Source organism: Centroberyx gerrardi, chromosome 15 (genome assembly GCF_048128805.1).
Source record: "Centroberyx gerrardi isolate f3 chromosome 15, fCenGer3.hap1.cur.20231027, whole genome shotgun sequence".
Taxonomy (NCBI): Eukaryota; Metazoa; Chordata; class Actinopteri; order Beryciformes; family Berycidae; genus Centroberyx; species Centroberyx gerrardi.
In genome coordinates, this window is record NC_136011.1 from 18,520,184 (window position 1) to 18,538,169 (window position 17,986).

The window sequence follows — 17,986 nt, forward strand, 5'->3', positions numbered from 1 at the left end:
CTATGGCTCCTGTATGGACCGGTTTGGGAAGCTATATGACAGAAGTAGGCTGCACGTATTGATTTTGTATTAAAGCGATATGCTATACATCATTACGCCGTTTCAAACAAAATCAATAAACGCATTTCCAGGTTGAAATGTAGAGAAGATCGGTTATTTTTCCAGTGTTCCCCGCGCTGATCCACATGCGCAAACCTCCCTTCTTTTCTCAAGTGTCCGCTGCGCGCGGAGGATCAGCCAGAGTCAGACGCGCTGGGCGAGATGGAGAGTGCGGAAAGTCCCGCATTTCCAGTTGTCCCGCATTTCGGCGAGCAGATCCAACAACAACACCACCATCATCGTTCAGGCGATACTTTCGCTAATTACTTATTTCATCTACGTTTCAGAAGGATATGACTGTGGTCATTGCGAGCCTTGATGGCTCATAAACCGCTACACAAGAGACGCCTGGACTGAACCGACTCAACTTCAATGTGAGTAATTGAATCTTCAATCAAAGAAATGAATTAAGCTAACGTGAGAAAATATGATGGACACAGGATTCTGTAACGTTTCTGGTGTAATTACAGATTATCCTGTAGCTGTATCTTGTAGTGGTTTTGTTTTTACCTAAAAGTTACTCGATCCATCATCCTGACATTAATATTTGTTGCTCTTGTAATAATTGCACCTTCTTACCAGTTTTCAAAATCAAAATGGAAACGTGGGCTTATGTTGTTGTCTAACAAGATGACCAGCACGCTCACTAATTTAGTATAGCTGCGACTATGAATAGACAGCCCGTACATAGAACCCATAAATACTGTGGATGCTTCCAGAGTAGCATCAACTTAACTGAAAGACAAAGATGCCTCCACTGGCATAATCTTGCATATCATTTCTTCAATAAGTGGCCAAAACTGGGCTGTAAACACATCATGTATATAGTGTGAGTAACACTTTGTTAATGCTTTCTATAAACTAACCTCCTCTGAGCTGAATGTTCTCCCTCACTGAACAGCTGGGGGATCTCTCAGTGTCATTCCTCTGGGGGTAAAAGACTCTTGGCCCACCAGAGATGGAACCACAAACAGGGCTGACAGAGGGCTATGTTATGAAGCAAAGATAAACCGCTGTAAACATTTAGATACATGCTCCCAATGCCTTGTGCTTATCTTGTATTTATTATTCCGTTTAGCATAAAAATAACAAACCAGAGCATTCCCTATCTATATCTGACTATTTAGGAGAAGTTAAATTCCTGTTGCTAATTCCCTCTATTAGGCCTAAATGGTTTCTCTCATGCACCCCAACAAACAAGCCATGAAGTGATTGGTTTGTTCTTTTTCCAACACACTGCTGGGGCTTAGTTTGATATCTGGGGTGAGATCTGCGGATATGTGAGATGCTAGTCCACACGGTGTTACAGTTTGACATTTAGTTTGTTTTCCTCCCCTCCTTTCCTCTGTTGTTTAGAGGGCCGCAGCACCACTCAGTGTGCTGACCGGAGGTCCCGACAGGTAGGCAGATGACCTTTGGATAAACCTGCCTCTGTGGACTCACAATGGCCCGCTTCTAAAGCATTAGAACATTGGTGGGCTTGGGGATGCTTGTGATTTCTGTGTTTATTGTTTATTGGATGGAGAGAGAGAGGGAGCTAAGAGAGAGAGAGAGCGTAAGTAAGATCTAGTGTTAGTGCATAAGTGTCAGTTTGAGGCTGTAAGTTGTAGCACCTCTCCACACTCCATAACTCTGTCCACACCCAAGCCAAACCTCATTCAGCCTGCACCCAACCCCGGAGTCTGGGCTGCTGGGCAGGAAGGTTTTAGGTTGCCCCCGAGTTGGTGGAACAAATGTCTGGAGCTGCTGAGACGTCAAAGCTATGTTTCTCTTGGCTTGGCACTATGTTCGAAGGCTTAGGTAATGTTAAAAGTATGAGCGGGGGAGAGGGTGAGTGAGAGAGGGGAGAGAGAGAGAGAGGGGGAGAGAGAGGGAGAGAGAGGGAGAGGGAGAGAGTTATGCCATATCATTGTTTAGACTAGACTCTGGGGGTCCACCACAAATGGAAGAAAAGGATTCTGTAACAGAGAGCATTAGGAATGTGGGAGGATAGCATGATTCTAATTTGTTTTGGCAACAGCTCTTGGTTTCTATTGCAAGAGATATGGGTTTAAATTTTTTAACCTGAGATGACAGCAAGCCAGTTTCCATGAAGTCCACATCTAAATACATAGTAACATGAGTCATAATACATGCTTATGATGAACGGGTCATTATGAGACACTTCATGAACATGGTCATAGGTATACAGTATACTATATCATACTATACTGTACACTGCAAGTACTCATAATGCATTAGAAATTATGATTATTATAAAATGATATAACAGCTTATAATACTACAAACATTTTCACTTAATTTTAAAACACTGCTGCTAAGGTTTTAAAGCTGCATGCTGAAAGGTTTGGCCAGAAAATGACTTAAAAACAACATGTATAATGAAAGTTCATGAAATGTAAAGAGTTAAAAAATGACTGGGACTTAGCACACACAGTGCTAAGTCCCAGTCTGATTCACTGGCCAAGACAAACCTTTTACAGTGTACCTAATGTACCAAAGCATTATAATGTGCATTAGGCAGTGCTCCAAGTGAAAACATTGGTAATTATGAGTGCTAGTATTCATGAGATATAGTTTATGTTTATAAAGCACTATGATTGTAATATAACTCATCATGAATGCGTTATAATTCTTTATAATATAATAAGTATGAACATAATAGTTTTACCAATCACCCTTTTTGAGAAGCATATCAACATGTGAAGAGCTTGTGACATGGAAGAGTACATAGAAATATCAAGCCAGTACTTGTAGCGTCTTTTTGTTTCTGTGTGCAAACAAGATTTACAGTAGTTCATCCCACAGAATAAAATACACAGTGCTGACAGGTTGTGTCTCCAAGCGTTTCAACAACATAATTGGCAGCCAAATGATTCTTGATTCCAATTCAAGAAGATACATGTGTCAGATACACAGAGAATAACACCAAGCTTCGGTTGCTAACCAAAGCCCCAGCTGTCCGTTGTGTGTAGGAGCTATTGATTAAGTTAATCCATAGGCAGAAAGTGATCAGGCAGAAAGATTCCCTCTCTCAGATGTAATTGGTTGTTCCACCATGATTTATCCTCTCTAACAAGGAATCAGTACATGCAGTTCTGTATCCATTTTAGACCACAGTCTAGGAGTGCTATCTACAAACATCAATAACCTGGTCTCCACTGTAATGTCAAACCAAGCTTCCAAAAACCTCGCTCATTAACTAAATCATGTAATTTCCCTCAAAATAATCTATATGCTTCCTCTTGCATCTTTGTGCCAAAAGAGATGACTGCTCAACTGGGCTATAAGTTCAAACTAATCTTTTTTAATCTTGTGTTATGAGCATTTGGTCTTGGCCCTAGCAAGTCCATCATGGTCCTGCTGTTGCCTAGGATGGTCTTGATGAGAATCACTTAGCCTTGCCATAATTTTTTAACAATCTCATTTACAAAATAAAAAATAAAATGAAATTAAACCTTTTTCGTAGTATTTGGAATGATGCTATAATTTGAAGGGCCCGGGGTGGATCTGGGTTCAACCTGCCCACCCAGGTTGAACCCAGATCCACCTCAAGCCCTCCACCCCGCCCTCTCCTTCTGCCTCCGAACATCCCCCCCTGTTAAACAGTAGGAGAATCGTTTTAAATTCTCTCTGCTTGTTATTAATGTCACATCGGTTTTAAGGCACTGTAAAACACCCTTTTGCTACAAAAGAAAAACATACACATGCAAACATATACGCACATGTATGCACAAATAGACGCAAGCACAGTTCAGCTGAGGACCACATCTGCACTCCAGATGTCCCCAAGGTGGACTGTGGTCACCTGGGCTGATCAAGACAGACACCATTGTTCAACACTATGGTTTAGAGGTTTAATGCTTCTAGTATTTCTCTAGGATGTCCCTGATTTGTTTAGACTGCACTATTGACTTCAATAGACTGCTTATTTAACAGGCTAAGGAGTCAGATTCCTGCGCAGGCATACATCATTCCCTCCTGACATAGAAAATCAACGCGCTCCTCTTCTCTCTCAGTGAGAAGTGAAATGCAAAGGGAGGACAACAAGTCTTCCTGATGTATTTGTCTTCTCAGGGAGCTTTTAGATTTCCTGCCAAGATTTCATCCAAAAGCTGTCTGTGAAGAGGGCCAGAGGAAAAAAAAAAACCTGGGGCCAAGTACCTCTCAGTAGAGAATGGTTGTTGTTTGTTGTCCTTCAAAAGACTTTGACTTTTAATTTTATTTTTTTCCCAGATAGAGAAAGTTTTTCTCTAACTGTGGTTCAGTTTCGGGTTCCCATCCATCATTGTTTGACTTCCCCATCAACGGGAACACTGTCTTATTTCCTTTTGTGGAATTGGTGTGCCTCCCATTTCTCAACACTGGGACCCAGCCAAGACCTATTCACAGTGTGTACTGTACAAGGTCAGGACATGTTTACGTAGTTATAAACATGAAGACATGATTAAAACTTGTCTCAGGAGTAAGGCTCGTACATGTGTGTGTATGTGCTGCTTTTCAGATGCATCATGCGGATAGAACTGACTGTCTCTTCACTTTAACTGATTTGTGGTCATTTCTACTCATCCTCTCAAGGCATAGTAGAACCAATTTCATGCTCAGATTTCACAATGTTGAAGCTGAACAGAGCGCTGCATTAGACAGACAGATACATCTCCAGTAATAGCATATTTTGCCTTTGGAAGGAGAGCTCTACGGGGATGCCGACAGTGGTGCATGTTGTTTTCATGCTCTTACCTTTGTAGCAGAGAATGGGAAGAGGCTGATTGGCATCGTTTTGTGAAGAAAGACAGATAGAGAGGTGGAAAAGAGAGAGGGTGAAGGGCAGGCAAACAGTGTGTTGTGTGTATCTACGTGTTTGTGTGTAAGGGGAGTTTACATAGCCCCCATGTGATTGCATAACCTGCATCCAATTTAACGCCTCAGACACAATTCCAATGAATAATTCAAACAGATGCAAAAAAGGCCCTCTGAAATCTGCAATTTCATATTAATTGCAATCAACTTTTAATATCGTACTGTCACAGTGTCTTCTGTCTCAAACTAAATCTCACATTCAGGCTGTCTGAGGGAAATGGGACTAGAGGGAAGCACAAAGGAGGAAAAAGGGGGCTTGAAATTGCAGGAGAGGTGATAGGGGAAATGGAGTGTGTGTGCATGGGAGAGTGTCTGTGTGTGGGGTTTTCTCTTTACGCTTTTGACACGAGTAGGCTATATAATGCTGCGTGTTGTGCACATACCCAAAGAAATGTGGCAGATGATACACTGGCCGCCTACAGGGAACCCTCTTGTGTTTACAGAGGAAAAGGGAATTCCATTCACATGCTTTATCAGTTCACATACCCACTCAGTGTGTTGACATCCAGTTAATTCAGATGCCAGAATGTGTGTTTTATAGCATTGCATTTTATTTGATTAAAAGAATGTGGCCAGCCCTGTTAATTAGTACTGCATTTTTCTGTCAGGGCAGCTGGAAGACAGAGTAACACAGGATATGGGAGAAGCAGGAGAGAAGGCTCTTGTCAGTACAATAGTAAAATAAAAGCACTCTATCTCAGGGTTCACAGCATGATCCTAAAAGACTGAATATTTGCGGTCATCAGGTATTCTGCTGAGTGTGATGGGGCTTTGCGCGTACTCATTCCTTTGAAATGGCCCTGTGAGCGACAAAGCCGCATGGCTGATGTTTAACTCATGTGGAATGGATCATTCATATGCCATGTGCTGCCATAATGAGACGGTCTTGTCCTGATCCATTTGTCAAGGTAGCTGATAATAAAGGTGTGTGTATATGTGTGTATGTGTACTTATGTGTTGTGTGCTGCTGGATGAAATTACATCATGGCTTGCCACTTCAAAGAATGCAGCCAGGAGTCTGCAAGATTTCAGATAATCTTCAACAAATTCACAATGTAGCCTAAACAATCCATCACACAGCTACCAGCAACGTGGGTAATATCCCATTCTGGTTTTGATACCGGATCAGTCTTGGCATTTTGTGCAGTTAGGACAACAGAAACATCTAATGCAATGATGTATCCAGGTTTTTATTCTCAGTCAGTTGGATTGTGAGTTTTTTATCTCAGTCAACCCCACCTGCTGTTTGTTTCCCACCACAGATCGATTTTAGACCCAGGAGGTCCAACGGTTGTCTCCTCGACTCTCTCTCACACTCATTTTCTCATGTCTGCTGCTTCACTGCTCCACTTTTTGCTTTACCCTTGACTCTCACCATCCTCCTTATCCTCCATCACATTTCCCAATCTCTCTCCTCTCTCACACTTTGGATTTTTGCCCCAACCAGACATTGTCTTTAATGAATACAATAGTAGAGAGAAACCAGAGGATAATAATTACCTGGATTTATAGAAGTGACAGGATACAGAAGCATGAATGAGATGAGACCTTGGTGAGTAGGACCATGGAACAATAATCCATATTATTGTGAATAATACAATAAAACCTGCCATAATATAATAATATAACAATAATCTTCACTTATATAGCACTTTTCAAAACACAGTTATAAAGCACTTTACAAAAGATAAAAAAACCCAGATCAAAATATAGCTGCAAATGGCGATTGCGAGGTCCTAGCACACTGAAAAGACAATGTGCTATAGTGTGCTGAAAAGAAAACGTTATGGACATACAAAGTGGCAAGCTTTGTGATAATTGCACATGTAGTCGATTAGATATGGCAAGTTTTTTGTTGGCCCGTGACTTCTGTCAAGTTCATCATATCATTGCAACCACATTGTTGAAGTTATTCACAATGGCCAAACTTTCTATTGGAAAATATGCTCCTTGTTCTTGCCGTTTTCTGACTTCGGAAAGGACAAGCCTGGATTTGAAACCACAACCTTCCACATTAGAGGCTGATGCTTTAGAAACACCAGTTATGGTGTTACTGAGGAGAAACTAACTAAAGGGAGAAGTATTGTGATACTGCAGCCTATGATTGACAGATTGACAGTGCTAATCACTTTATAGAACATTGTAGTGCTCTCCATTAACAAATAAAATCAACACTAAATCACATGGGCACAGCAGCTGCTGCACTGCTCTCTATGGGTTGAAACTTGTGGCCACACCCCAATCAGTGACGGCAAATCAGGTATTTTGCCATTGACAGATGATGTGAAACACCTGCTGTGAGTTTTCTGCATGTGATTTAGTGTTGATTTACTTTTCATGAAACTTCAAAATGATCACAGTACATCAGGACTGGAACTCATATTCTTGTCATCTATCAAAGACCAGTGCCTTAACCACTCCGCTAACCTCCTCTCTGTGGTGTGCCAGAGTGGGCAAATAAAACAAAGGGATAAGTGATAGGTCATTGGTGATAGTCCCACCTATGATATTAAATTAATATTATATTTTTATATATATTATAACTGTATTAGTGCCCCACATTAATCAATAATCAATTGAAGTTTTGACTTTGATATCTATAGAGATTTGGTTATTATGCAAAAATTAATTGTGCTGTTATGATGTTGATACATTTACCAAAACACAGGATGTGTCGTAACAATCCCTTTTGCCAGAATCCAGGGCAAGTGTTCATACAGAAGCCCAATTAAAATGTCAAAATAATGATGTACTAACCCACAATTGGTGACAGAGGAGGACTTCAGGCTACAATGTCATAAATCTACAGGATCATCAGACAGGCAGCACCATTCACTAACCACCTAATCTTGATGTTACAGGGTTTAGTGTGTGAGCGTGGGGTTATCAAGTGGGCACCTTCCCTTACTGATATTTCCTTAAATCAGGCCCACGACACCTCCAGAAGGATCAACAGTAAGGTGTTGCGTCCCAGAACCACCCCTTCCACCCCCGCTCTCAACACAGCTATAGTCACCAACTGTCACTTAGGCTTGTAGCTAGTTCACAACATTACAATAATCTCTAAAGTTGCTATTGGTGTCAACTACAATAGGCTAAAGGGACAGCTGACCCTACAATTATAACAAAAGACATCTTGGCTTTAACTTCTGTGGCTTCTGTGCAATCCAAAAATGGTTGTGAGTTTGTTGGAGTTTTTCTCATTTCACAAGAATGATCAGATATTATTGCTACAATTTCAGTTCGATTAATTTCTGGGGACCCCATTTCTAAATTAAGGGAGGTCACATAAGTGGAATGGTCTTTTATATACTCTGGCTATGCACCTTAATGGTATTACTGATGATTTGATGTCACTCTGTGGCTCCACTTTAACAGGCCTCTGTTGTGGATGTCACAGCAACTGTGCAGTAAGAAATAACGCTGTAAAATTAGATAGTGCTCTGCTCTGTGTAATTCTCTAGAATTGGTGTAGGGTTTCATTTCGGGCTCCAGTGGGATTGTTAATCTTACAAACTCTGACAAAAAAAGAGAACTAGGTTACTGGCTGAGGAAATGTGAGGCAAGTGTTTTAAAAATGTTTTACGCTTCTGTGTCTGGAATTCATCAGCACACAACTCTAGAAATAATAGTTGCTACTTTCTAATTATTCACGTGGTGGGAAAGGGAAAAAAATCCATGCACTTGCCATAATGCTTGTCCACCTGTATCAATACATACTCAGTGCCGTGTGTAAACCCTTGATCTTGAAAAGTGATATTTTCAGGTTAACAAAATATAGCTCTCTACGGGGCTTTAGCTCGCTGGGAATAAACGTGTGTTTTTAGTTTTGAATTACAGACTAACTATTATGCTGACCTTGAAAGTCTCTTAGTAGAGGGTGTCTTTGCACACACACACACACACACTATATAGTCCTCATCCTAAAGCGAGGGCTCTCCATCCAGCAGACCACACACTCTGCAGCTGACCTCAAACTTTTTTTGAAGTGACCCTTGCTATGATGCCTCACAGGCGGAGTAAAGCTCCCTCAAATCCTCTAATATTAGAATAGTACATACCACCTCTCTCGGAATTATGGAAAATTACTATGAAATACCTCAAAGGAAACTATGCTGCTGCACCTTTAGTGAAAAAACAAAACAAAACAAAAAATATAGAGTCATGCTCTGTGTTTTAACAACTGTTTTTGATTCACAGGAGGCCCTGCTGAAGACCCCAGAGCATAAGATGTCAAAATTAGAGACGCCCTTTTTTGACTTCAGTCACGCAAAGTTGCTGGAAAATCTGGAGTGCGTTCCTCTGTCGTTGCTGGCCAGTCTGAGGAGCATCTCAAAAGTCAAAGTGGTTAGCTTCCTGTTGGGCTTGACATTGATGTTCCTCATCACGGCTTCCTATATCCTGACCTGGGACAGTAAGGGACTTCACTTCACCGCGCCTCCCCTTCAGCTTAGGCCTGTGGTCATCCCAACCAGCACAGTTGCACCTGAACTTTCTTCTGAAAAGAATTTTATAGATATGAAACTGCAAGTGAAGAGCATCAGCTCGAAAGCTGAATACACACCCAGGAAGATGCCTGATGAAAAGGATATAATTGGAACAGACTCCCATGTAAGTGTGTGGATACATTGTTTGACTCATGTTGACTGCATATCACTGTTGTCATGTGAAAACCTTGTAAATCCAGTTTTGCTGATTTTCATGTTTTAACTTCACTTGAAGGATTCCACCACTCTAGAAAATTCTACCACTCTTGGTCTTATGAAACCCTTTCAAAACCAGTTGAACAAACTCAGAACTAAGCTATGGTCAAGGCTGTTTTTCTTAATTCATCAAAAGTTGATATGCAAGGGATGCAAGGTTTTTACTTGACAGCAACAATATGTTGGCTAAGGACGAATCAGTCTACACTGGTAAATGTTAACACATGACCACAAGAAATACATTATTTTGTGTTGCCCAAAGGAAATTCTAACCTGTTACCTAATTTTGTTGTGTTCCACTCCACAGTTGTTCTCTGTGATTCCTCGCCAGTTCCTACCCGGCATCAAGAACCCTTGTTGGCATGAGGAGTTCTCCACTAAAACTAATTTTGATCCATACAGAGGGAACCTGTTCACCACTCACAAGAGCTTCAAAACAGCATCTGACTATCTGAGGACTAAGTTCCAGGAGCACTTGTACCACAGAGATGGCAAACAATATCGTCTGCGCTGCTTGCCATACTTCTACATCATTGGCCAACCTAAGTGTGGCACAACAGACTTGTTCAACAGACTGCTGCTGCATCCAGAAGTCAAGTTCATCGCACTGAAGGAGCCACATTGGTGGACCAGGAAACGCTTTGGTAAGTCATCTGGAGATGGAGGGATTTTCTGATTGTTTTAATGACTTTAGCTAAAGTTTGTGGATGCCATGTGATGGATTGACAGATAATCATGTAAAATTATAAAAAGAAGAAAAGGAAAGCAACAAACAAGAAAGGCAGGTGAGAGAAAACAGTAAAGTTCAGACTGTGATATAAAGCATCATGTAAAAATAACAGCAGTTACAGATACAGTATATTCCAAGCAGAAAGTAGATTTACACAGTACTCCTACATTATGTGATAATGCTGATGTTTGTGATAATACCAAAGCTATTTTCTTAGTGGATATATCCTTTAATCTGCAAGTGATTTTTAACGCTTCTGTTGGGCTGTGTGGGTGGTGGATAGTACCAAAACCTCTTGATGTTCGACTGTCAGAAAAAGGGGTACAGTACGGGTACACTTGTCACAAATGTATCCTCAAAGGCTAGGTAGGCTTCAGGCTTTTTTGCACTTAAAAAAGGTACACAGACATTTCTGTCAGCCCAAGGGACACATATTGAATTTGAAGGTACGCTTTTGCCACTTGAAGGTACAAAATGGCTTGTCTCAGAGGTGGGACCCCTAAAGGGACATATCTGTACCTTTTCAAAGGATACGTTTTTGTATTGAAGCATCAAAGTGCATTTTTCTCACTTGGGTTATATAATTGTTTTTCTTTCTTTAGGCCCGTTACATACTCTATGTAAGCAACGCACGCCATGATGCAAAGGGCAATGCAAGGGGCATTTCTCGTGTTCTTATGTAGCAAAATGTGTAGCCCAAAATTAATGTGATACGAACGTCTGCTGCAATATCATGCATTTCAGGTAGGGGTGCTAAATGAAAAATACTGCTACACGAACAACTACCAATGAGGACGTCTTTTCCCGTGTAAACAAATGAAAACGGCGGTGGCTCAGTCAGAAGAGACACTGGCTGATCTGGCACACGTTGGTGGTGATGAAGAATGTATAAAAGTACACATTCCTCTACATTAACGTTAAACACCCTGCTCTTATGTCAGTGCTCCAAATAATATAATACTCCCATGCTCCAGACTCGTGGCTTTGCTCCCCCTTGTGGATAAATGCAGTATTACCTTGGACAGGGCTCTTGCAAACTTGGACGTGTGTGTACTATATAAGCAGAGAGGTTGTGTAGGTCGTGAACTTACAACAGGCTCTAGATGTACAGGCGATAAGGGCACAAATATGGACTGTTTCTAAGGGTACAATATTTGCATCCTAATAGGGTTCTGCCCCAGCCACAACCATTTGTACCCTTTTAGGCTAAATCCCCATATCTTGTTTTCTGAGAGTGGTGCTCTTGTGAATCCACTAATTGAGTGGTTTACACTGTATCGCATCCTGGTAGTGAGAGCCAGTGTTGGAGTCAGATCACACTCAGATATTGACACTGATCCCATTGATTGCAAGCTCCATCAGCTGCAGCAGCAGTGGTAGAGTTTGTTGGTGCTCAAGGTGCTGATGAAGTTGTTTTTGATGTCTTTCTTTGTCGTTTCAAAAGAATAGAGTTGTGCTGAGTCCTGGCCACCCTTTGCCACTTAGTCACTAGGTCTGAGATATTGATTCAACTTTGAATAACCTTAAGTTAAACCTTCACACAGGTATGAAAATGCAGTCTTCCCCAATAACAGTGGCTTTTAAAAATTTGAATTTGATATGATCTCGGAGTGAGGTTCATTATATTATGCTTCAAAGGTTTTACAAGTCATTATGTGAATTAAAATGGTGAATTAGACTATATGAGTATGTAATGAGTGTAATTTTGCTGTACCTTGTGGTGCAGGTTATATCCGTTTCAAGGGTGGTTCCCAGGAGTATTTCTCAGTGGAGGATTACCTGGATCTATTTGACTTGGCAGCCCACAACATCCAGGAAGGACTGATTGGAAATTCATCCAGAGACCACACCAAACTCCAACTCATAACAGGTGAAACACACGTCAAAGTGTGTGTGTGTGTGTGTGTGTGTGTGTGTTCGGGGGTGTTTGGGCATTGTAAGTAAGCTCTGTGTATCAGATGAAAGGATCTATTGTCTTTACAATCTTCATTTGGTATTCACTGACTGCAGAGGACCTTTGAACAGCCAGAGAATTGAAGCCTGACTCTGACTCTGTCATCACTCATGTCCTTAATGGATTTCTGCTAATTGGCTCTGACCTAAGCAGCACAACAATGCTGATGCTCCATATGAACTACTAAAGGGAAACAGCACTCTTATGGAATTCACTTTATTCCTGTTATTCTATGGCCTAGCAAGACAGTCCAGTTTGTCTATGTACCCAGAATCTTACACCCCCCTGGGTAGTGTGACAACCTTTCATTCATCCTCTGTGCTGCTGTACATCAGTGATCATATATTATGCAGTGACTGAAATTCCACTCTCTTGTGTCTCGCTATGAGAGACAGTAGTGAATATTCACTAATAAACACTGAATTGTTCTCAGACAGAAATAACACTTCTGAAATTAAGTAGTATTCATCCTTATAAGTACAATGTTGAACACTGACTTGAATATTTAAACCTGCAATAAGTGATTTCAGACCCCATAACCCATAACCTGAAACTAACGTGTGCTATGTGGAGATTTCCGTGAGACGTAATGATATAAACAAATAGCCACACTCGCAGGCCAGCTGTGTTGTTTTCACCTCTTTTCTAAAGCGTGTTGTCATAGTAAGTAGCTTTTCCTTTTTTTTCCTGAGGGCATCACGAGCCAAATTCAGGTCAGGCAGTCAGTCAGTCAGGTAACGCTTAGTGAGATGATGCGCTCCGTCAGATCGCCTCTAGAGGGCGTTTTGACTGTGAGATGCAGTGTTTCCCATACAGAGGCACACAATCAAAAGTTGCTCAGTGTATAGAAATGGATCTAAATCGATCTCTAATGCACCTGATGTGCGCATCACGTCATGTCTGTAATTTGGAGATGTACAGACAGCAGACCAGCAGCACTGAACTCAATCCACAGAGTCTCCCGGTGTGAAAACAAAAGTGAAACTTAACACTCCACAGTCAGTAACGAGGATTTGCAGACAGTAACTCGTCTTCGCTGCCCTACAAACTTTAACGGTAGGTGACGTCAGGTTGTGGTATTTAAGTAACGTTAGTGGAATTAGGTAATTTAACCGTGTCGCAGTGCTTCAGTGCATAGAATTGAACATGCGCCGTGGGTCTATACAGGATCTGTGCTCGTTAAAACTAACTTGTCTCCTCCCTCGCTGTTTGAAAGCGGCGCTCACCCCCTCCCATAATACATCCATGCTCCCATCCCTGAAAAAAATCTCGTAATGGCGGAATCGATGAAGCGAGTGAGTAAACTTGTTCAACTAGTAAACTTGCTACCTACCTCTTCACTTGTCATTGCGGGACATGTAACCTTCAGCGGGAGAAAAATCTGGCAAAGCGAGACTGGTAACCGCCAACATTTCTCCGTAGGTATGTTTATTTTAGCCATTAGCCTTTATGAATGGTTTGTCCTTAGGGGCTTCTGTAGCCCAGCAGTTTTTCTGTGTGTGTTTACAAACGTGTTGCGGTCACGGAAAATTGAAAAATTGGTTAGTGTAGCTTTAAAGTGATTTTCTTTGACCAAAATGTGGTGTCACGAAGGCTCTAATTCGTTGGTTTTGTCACAACAAAGATTACTGAAGTGTAAAAGTCTCCTCATTATGGCTGTACACAGCAGTTAGTGCCAAATTACACAACACATTTTTTTTTAAATCTGTTGTTACATAACGTTTTACAAAATCTGTTATGTAGTAAATAACGTTTTTAAATGTTGCAAATCTGTCCCTGAGATCACAGTACATTTAGTGATGCCCCCAGACAAGGAAACCGTACTTTTGTCAGTTTTGCAACATCCCTTGAACATTTTTGCCTGACATTCTGCTAAACTTTATCCTGCATAATGCATAATGTAACATTACACTGAACCATGCACTGTGTATTTTCAAATTACTTGTTGCTACTTAAAATGATGCTATGTCTGCTAATTTCACAGGTGATGCTAGTGCATCCACTATGTGGGACAACGAAGCCTGGAGCTATCTCCATGCAGACAGGGAGGAGACAGAGCCACCGTTCCTGACCCAGGACTTCATCCACACAGTCCAGCCCAACGCCAAAATCATCATCATACTTAGAGACCCAGTAGAGAGGTAAAGAGATCATCCACACATCTACCTGTGTAGCTGATAAATAGACACATATTCTTGTTGTAGTTGTGTAGCAAAGTTCAATTTGCTTCTAATGGGTTTACCTGTAATTTACAATCGTTTCAAATTACATTTGATTTAACCAACTAATATGTCCTATATCCAACCAAATCCAGTTTCCCTGTCCCATCTTCTCTCACTGTGTTTAATCAATCAACTGACAACTCCATGCTCCCAGGCTGTATTCGGAATACCTGTACTTTAAGATGGCCAACAAGTCAGCGGAGGACTTCCATCAGAAGGTCACAGAGTCTGTACGGTTGTTTCAGTCCTGTCTTTTAGAGAGGTCCCTTCGCTCCTGCGTCTACAATACCAGCCTCTCCCATGCCATGCTGGTCAGTTGAAATTATGTTATCACTTTTAACTGTCTGAATTTCAATTTTCACAAATATAATTGTTACCAGTCTGATGAGTTTACTAATACTTACCAATAAACAACAATTTCCAGCTGTCCTCCAAGAGGTTGTGAATGAATATAATGAACTACCGTACCGAAAAGTGTTTCTCATTCTGTTTCTCATACTGTTTCTCATTCTGGGCAAAATAATGCTAACTGGCTGCCCAGAGTCAGTCCATAGCCTTTAGCACATATCCAATCAGGGAGCACTCCCTCAGGAATAAGCTGAGTTATGAGCTGTGTCAGTTAGCCCCAACCACACCACCAGATAAATGTAGGCGACAGTGCTGTTATCCTGGGAGATTTACTACAGCAAGAGCACCAATCAGCATGCAGCTTGGCCCGAAACCCTTGGAACAATGACAGAATCAATCTCAACCATGTTTCACAAATTCCATCCTTTCAACTCACTTCTTTCACAAAGGTGTATTTAGAAAAATGATCCCAGCTTCTGTCTGTTTACCTCCCTCTTCTGTTGGTTTTTGAGAAGTGGATGAGGGAGAAATAAGATGAGAGTTTTCAAAATCTGTTAGAGGCTGTGGGATTCAGCTTGTGCTGGTGGATAATGGCACATTTTTTCCCATCCCTTACCCATTTTCTCAATGGGTAGCCTTGCACTATGGTGCCCTCTTTAGGACATACAATGTCTGTGCACATGGAACAAATACTGTACTTTTCTCTTACTCTTATTTTCACCATTCAACTTATGTCTGCTATTGATTTTTTTTATTTGTCCCCACAGGTAAGGCTTCATCTAGGTGTGTACTTTGTCTTCCTACTGGACTGGTTGACAGTTTTCCATAGGGAGCAGATTCTAGTTCTTCGACTGGAGGACTACTCAGCCAACCTTAAAGTGACGATGAAGAAAGTCTTTGATTTCTTGGGTGCTGGTACGTATTGGTAAAGCTATAATAACGTCAGTTAGGGTGAAATGGCCTTTGCACATTTAATTTAGCACTTTATTTTTACAACGTCAAATCTTTTACTTGTGTACTATGGTGAAAAATTAAGCTGATGTCTTTCTCACTGTGTATTTATGTGTGGCTTTTCCTCTCTACTCAGCTGTGTTCTTTCCAAGGTCTCAAACATAAACATTGTGTCCCACACTCCCTGCAGGTCCTCTGTCGGAGCAGGTGGAGGCACAACTGACCAAACGGCCCTTGTCCAACACCCGCCGGGCGGCAGACAGGAGCCTGGGTCCCATGCTTCCCGCCACCAGAGACCTGCTCAGGGAATTTCACCAGCCCTTCAACCTCAAACTGGCCAGCGTGCTGGACAACAAGTCCTTTCTCTGGACTGAAGAAATTTGGATGGATGAAAGAACAACTGGGGCAAGATGAAGAAAAGCAGGAATAACTATTGAAAGAAACTAAACTACAAGTGGGAGAACTCATACACAGTTGAATTGTCGAATACTGCGTCATGTAAAGTTCCTACGGAGTTTATGGGGTTTTTGTTTGTGATATTTAATTGCCTTTGAAAGAATGAGTGACCCTCATCAAGTGAATGTTAAGTCTGAGTGACTATGCCCTCTGCTGGCGATGTCAATATCTCCTCACCTGACAACCAAACAATAAAGAACAGGCAAAAAATGAAAGACAAATAGATGGGCATAAAGAAAATTGTCCATCATTAATTCATACATTACATCTCATTGGTTTGTGTTTTAAGATGCTATTAAAATGCAGAAAAAGCAATTCCACCACTGCTTAATAAATAAGCTGTTGCTCATTGAATAAAGTTTTGATTTGAGCACTTCATGGCTCAATAGGCCGAAGTGAATATCATGCACCCGTGATGTTATGGGTTTGAATTTGGCTTGCATATGGAGTGACATCCCTTCTCCCTCCCCCCTTTACTGTCACTCTCCCTTGTATACTGTACAATTTAGCACACACACACATCAAAATAGATAACAATATAAGCCAATGGATTTGAGGGGTCTAACAGAAGGTCAACAAGTAATCACTTGAAGTGGGTAAATATAATTGTAACTATTGTGTCAGTTTGAAAATCTTACAGCACTGGTTTGTACAGAAAGTGTGTCTAGGAAAAGTCATGAAAGCTGAGATATTTAAAGTAAAAAAATCAGAACAGCCATGAGCTGAACACGGCTTGGCTTTTCCAGTGTTAAAACAACAAAGAATAAATGACATGAGTTTATTTTGTACAGTCAGTGCTTGAGTGGTTTGAGTCAGCAATGATTTGGACATCATGTAGAGATTCTTGGATTAGTCACAAGAGGGCAGCTAAACCACAGAGCATGAATTAATCTCCATTGAACTGACCCAGTGTTTGTTCCATGGCCATGCTGTGACTGTGATATTTGACAGTGTAGGATACAATACAGGTTATGTTTCATCGCAGTCTTGTTTAGGCTTCTTGCTAGATAAAAACAGGATGAATTATTTCATGGAAACTGTGATACAAACTTGAGGGGGTACATCATCAGGTATATCATCAAGCTGCTTTATTATCACAATAATATAAGAGAGAATGGCTGTTAGTCCAGTGATTTTGCTTGCTACCAACAGAAACTTTTCATATTGTTTTTTTTTTTTTTTTGTGCAAATAGGTACAAACAAAGAGGTCAAAGACAGAAACAAACAATAACAGATACAGATACAAAAAACAATGATGATAAGACAGTGTGTTAGAAGTGAATATGGGTGTTGGGCAGGGGGCTACATGAGCTTGTTCTGGGGGGATTACGCTTAAAATTATGAAAAGTATGCTGGGGTGGATATGCTGTATGTGTTATGTGTCTACATATGTATGTGTGCTTGTGAGAGGGTTATTTGTGTCAGTCTATGTATGCGTATGTATGTGTGTACTCTTTAAGGGGGATTCAAGGGAGGAAGGGGGGGGGGGTGTTATTAGTTGGTGAAGGATGGGGATGAAGGGTTATATTTTTCCAAGCAAGACAGTTTTATCTTTATGAATACTTCTGTCATTTCCAGAGTGCCACTGTGTAATGGTAAAAAATTTGGTCCCCACAAATCACAGTCAGTCTGATTTGAGAAATGTGCTGAACAGCATTTAAGT

General features: G+C 41.0%; 1 protein-coding gene across 1 annotated transcript; it reads left to right on the forward strand.

Annotated features, from left to right (window-relative positions):
• The first annotated feature begins 347 nt into the window (after positions 1 to 347).
• LOC139921458 (carbohydrate sulfotransferase 15-like) lies at positions 348 to 17,771 on the forward strand. Its single transcript, XM_071911694.2, has 8 exons — positions 348 to 473; positions 9,160 to 9,570; positions 9,970 to 10,306; positions 12,119 to 12,262; positions 14,331 to 14,487; positions 14,723 to 14,879; positions 15,684 to 15,831; positions 16,058 to 17,771. The coding sequence occupies exons 2-8, from the start codon at positions 9,190 to 9,192 to the stop codon at positions 16,279 to 16,281; spliced, it is 1,548 nt and encodes a 515-aa protein (XP_071767795.2). The 5' UTR covers positions 348 to 473; positions 9,160 to 9,189; the 3' UTR covers positions 16,282 to 17,771.
• The last annotated feature ends 215 nt before the right edge of the window (positions 17,772 to 17,986 follow it).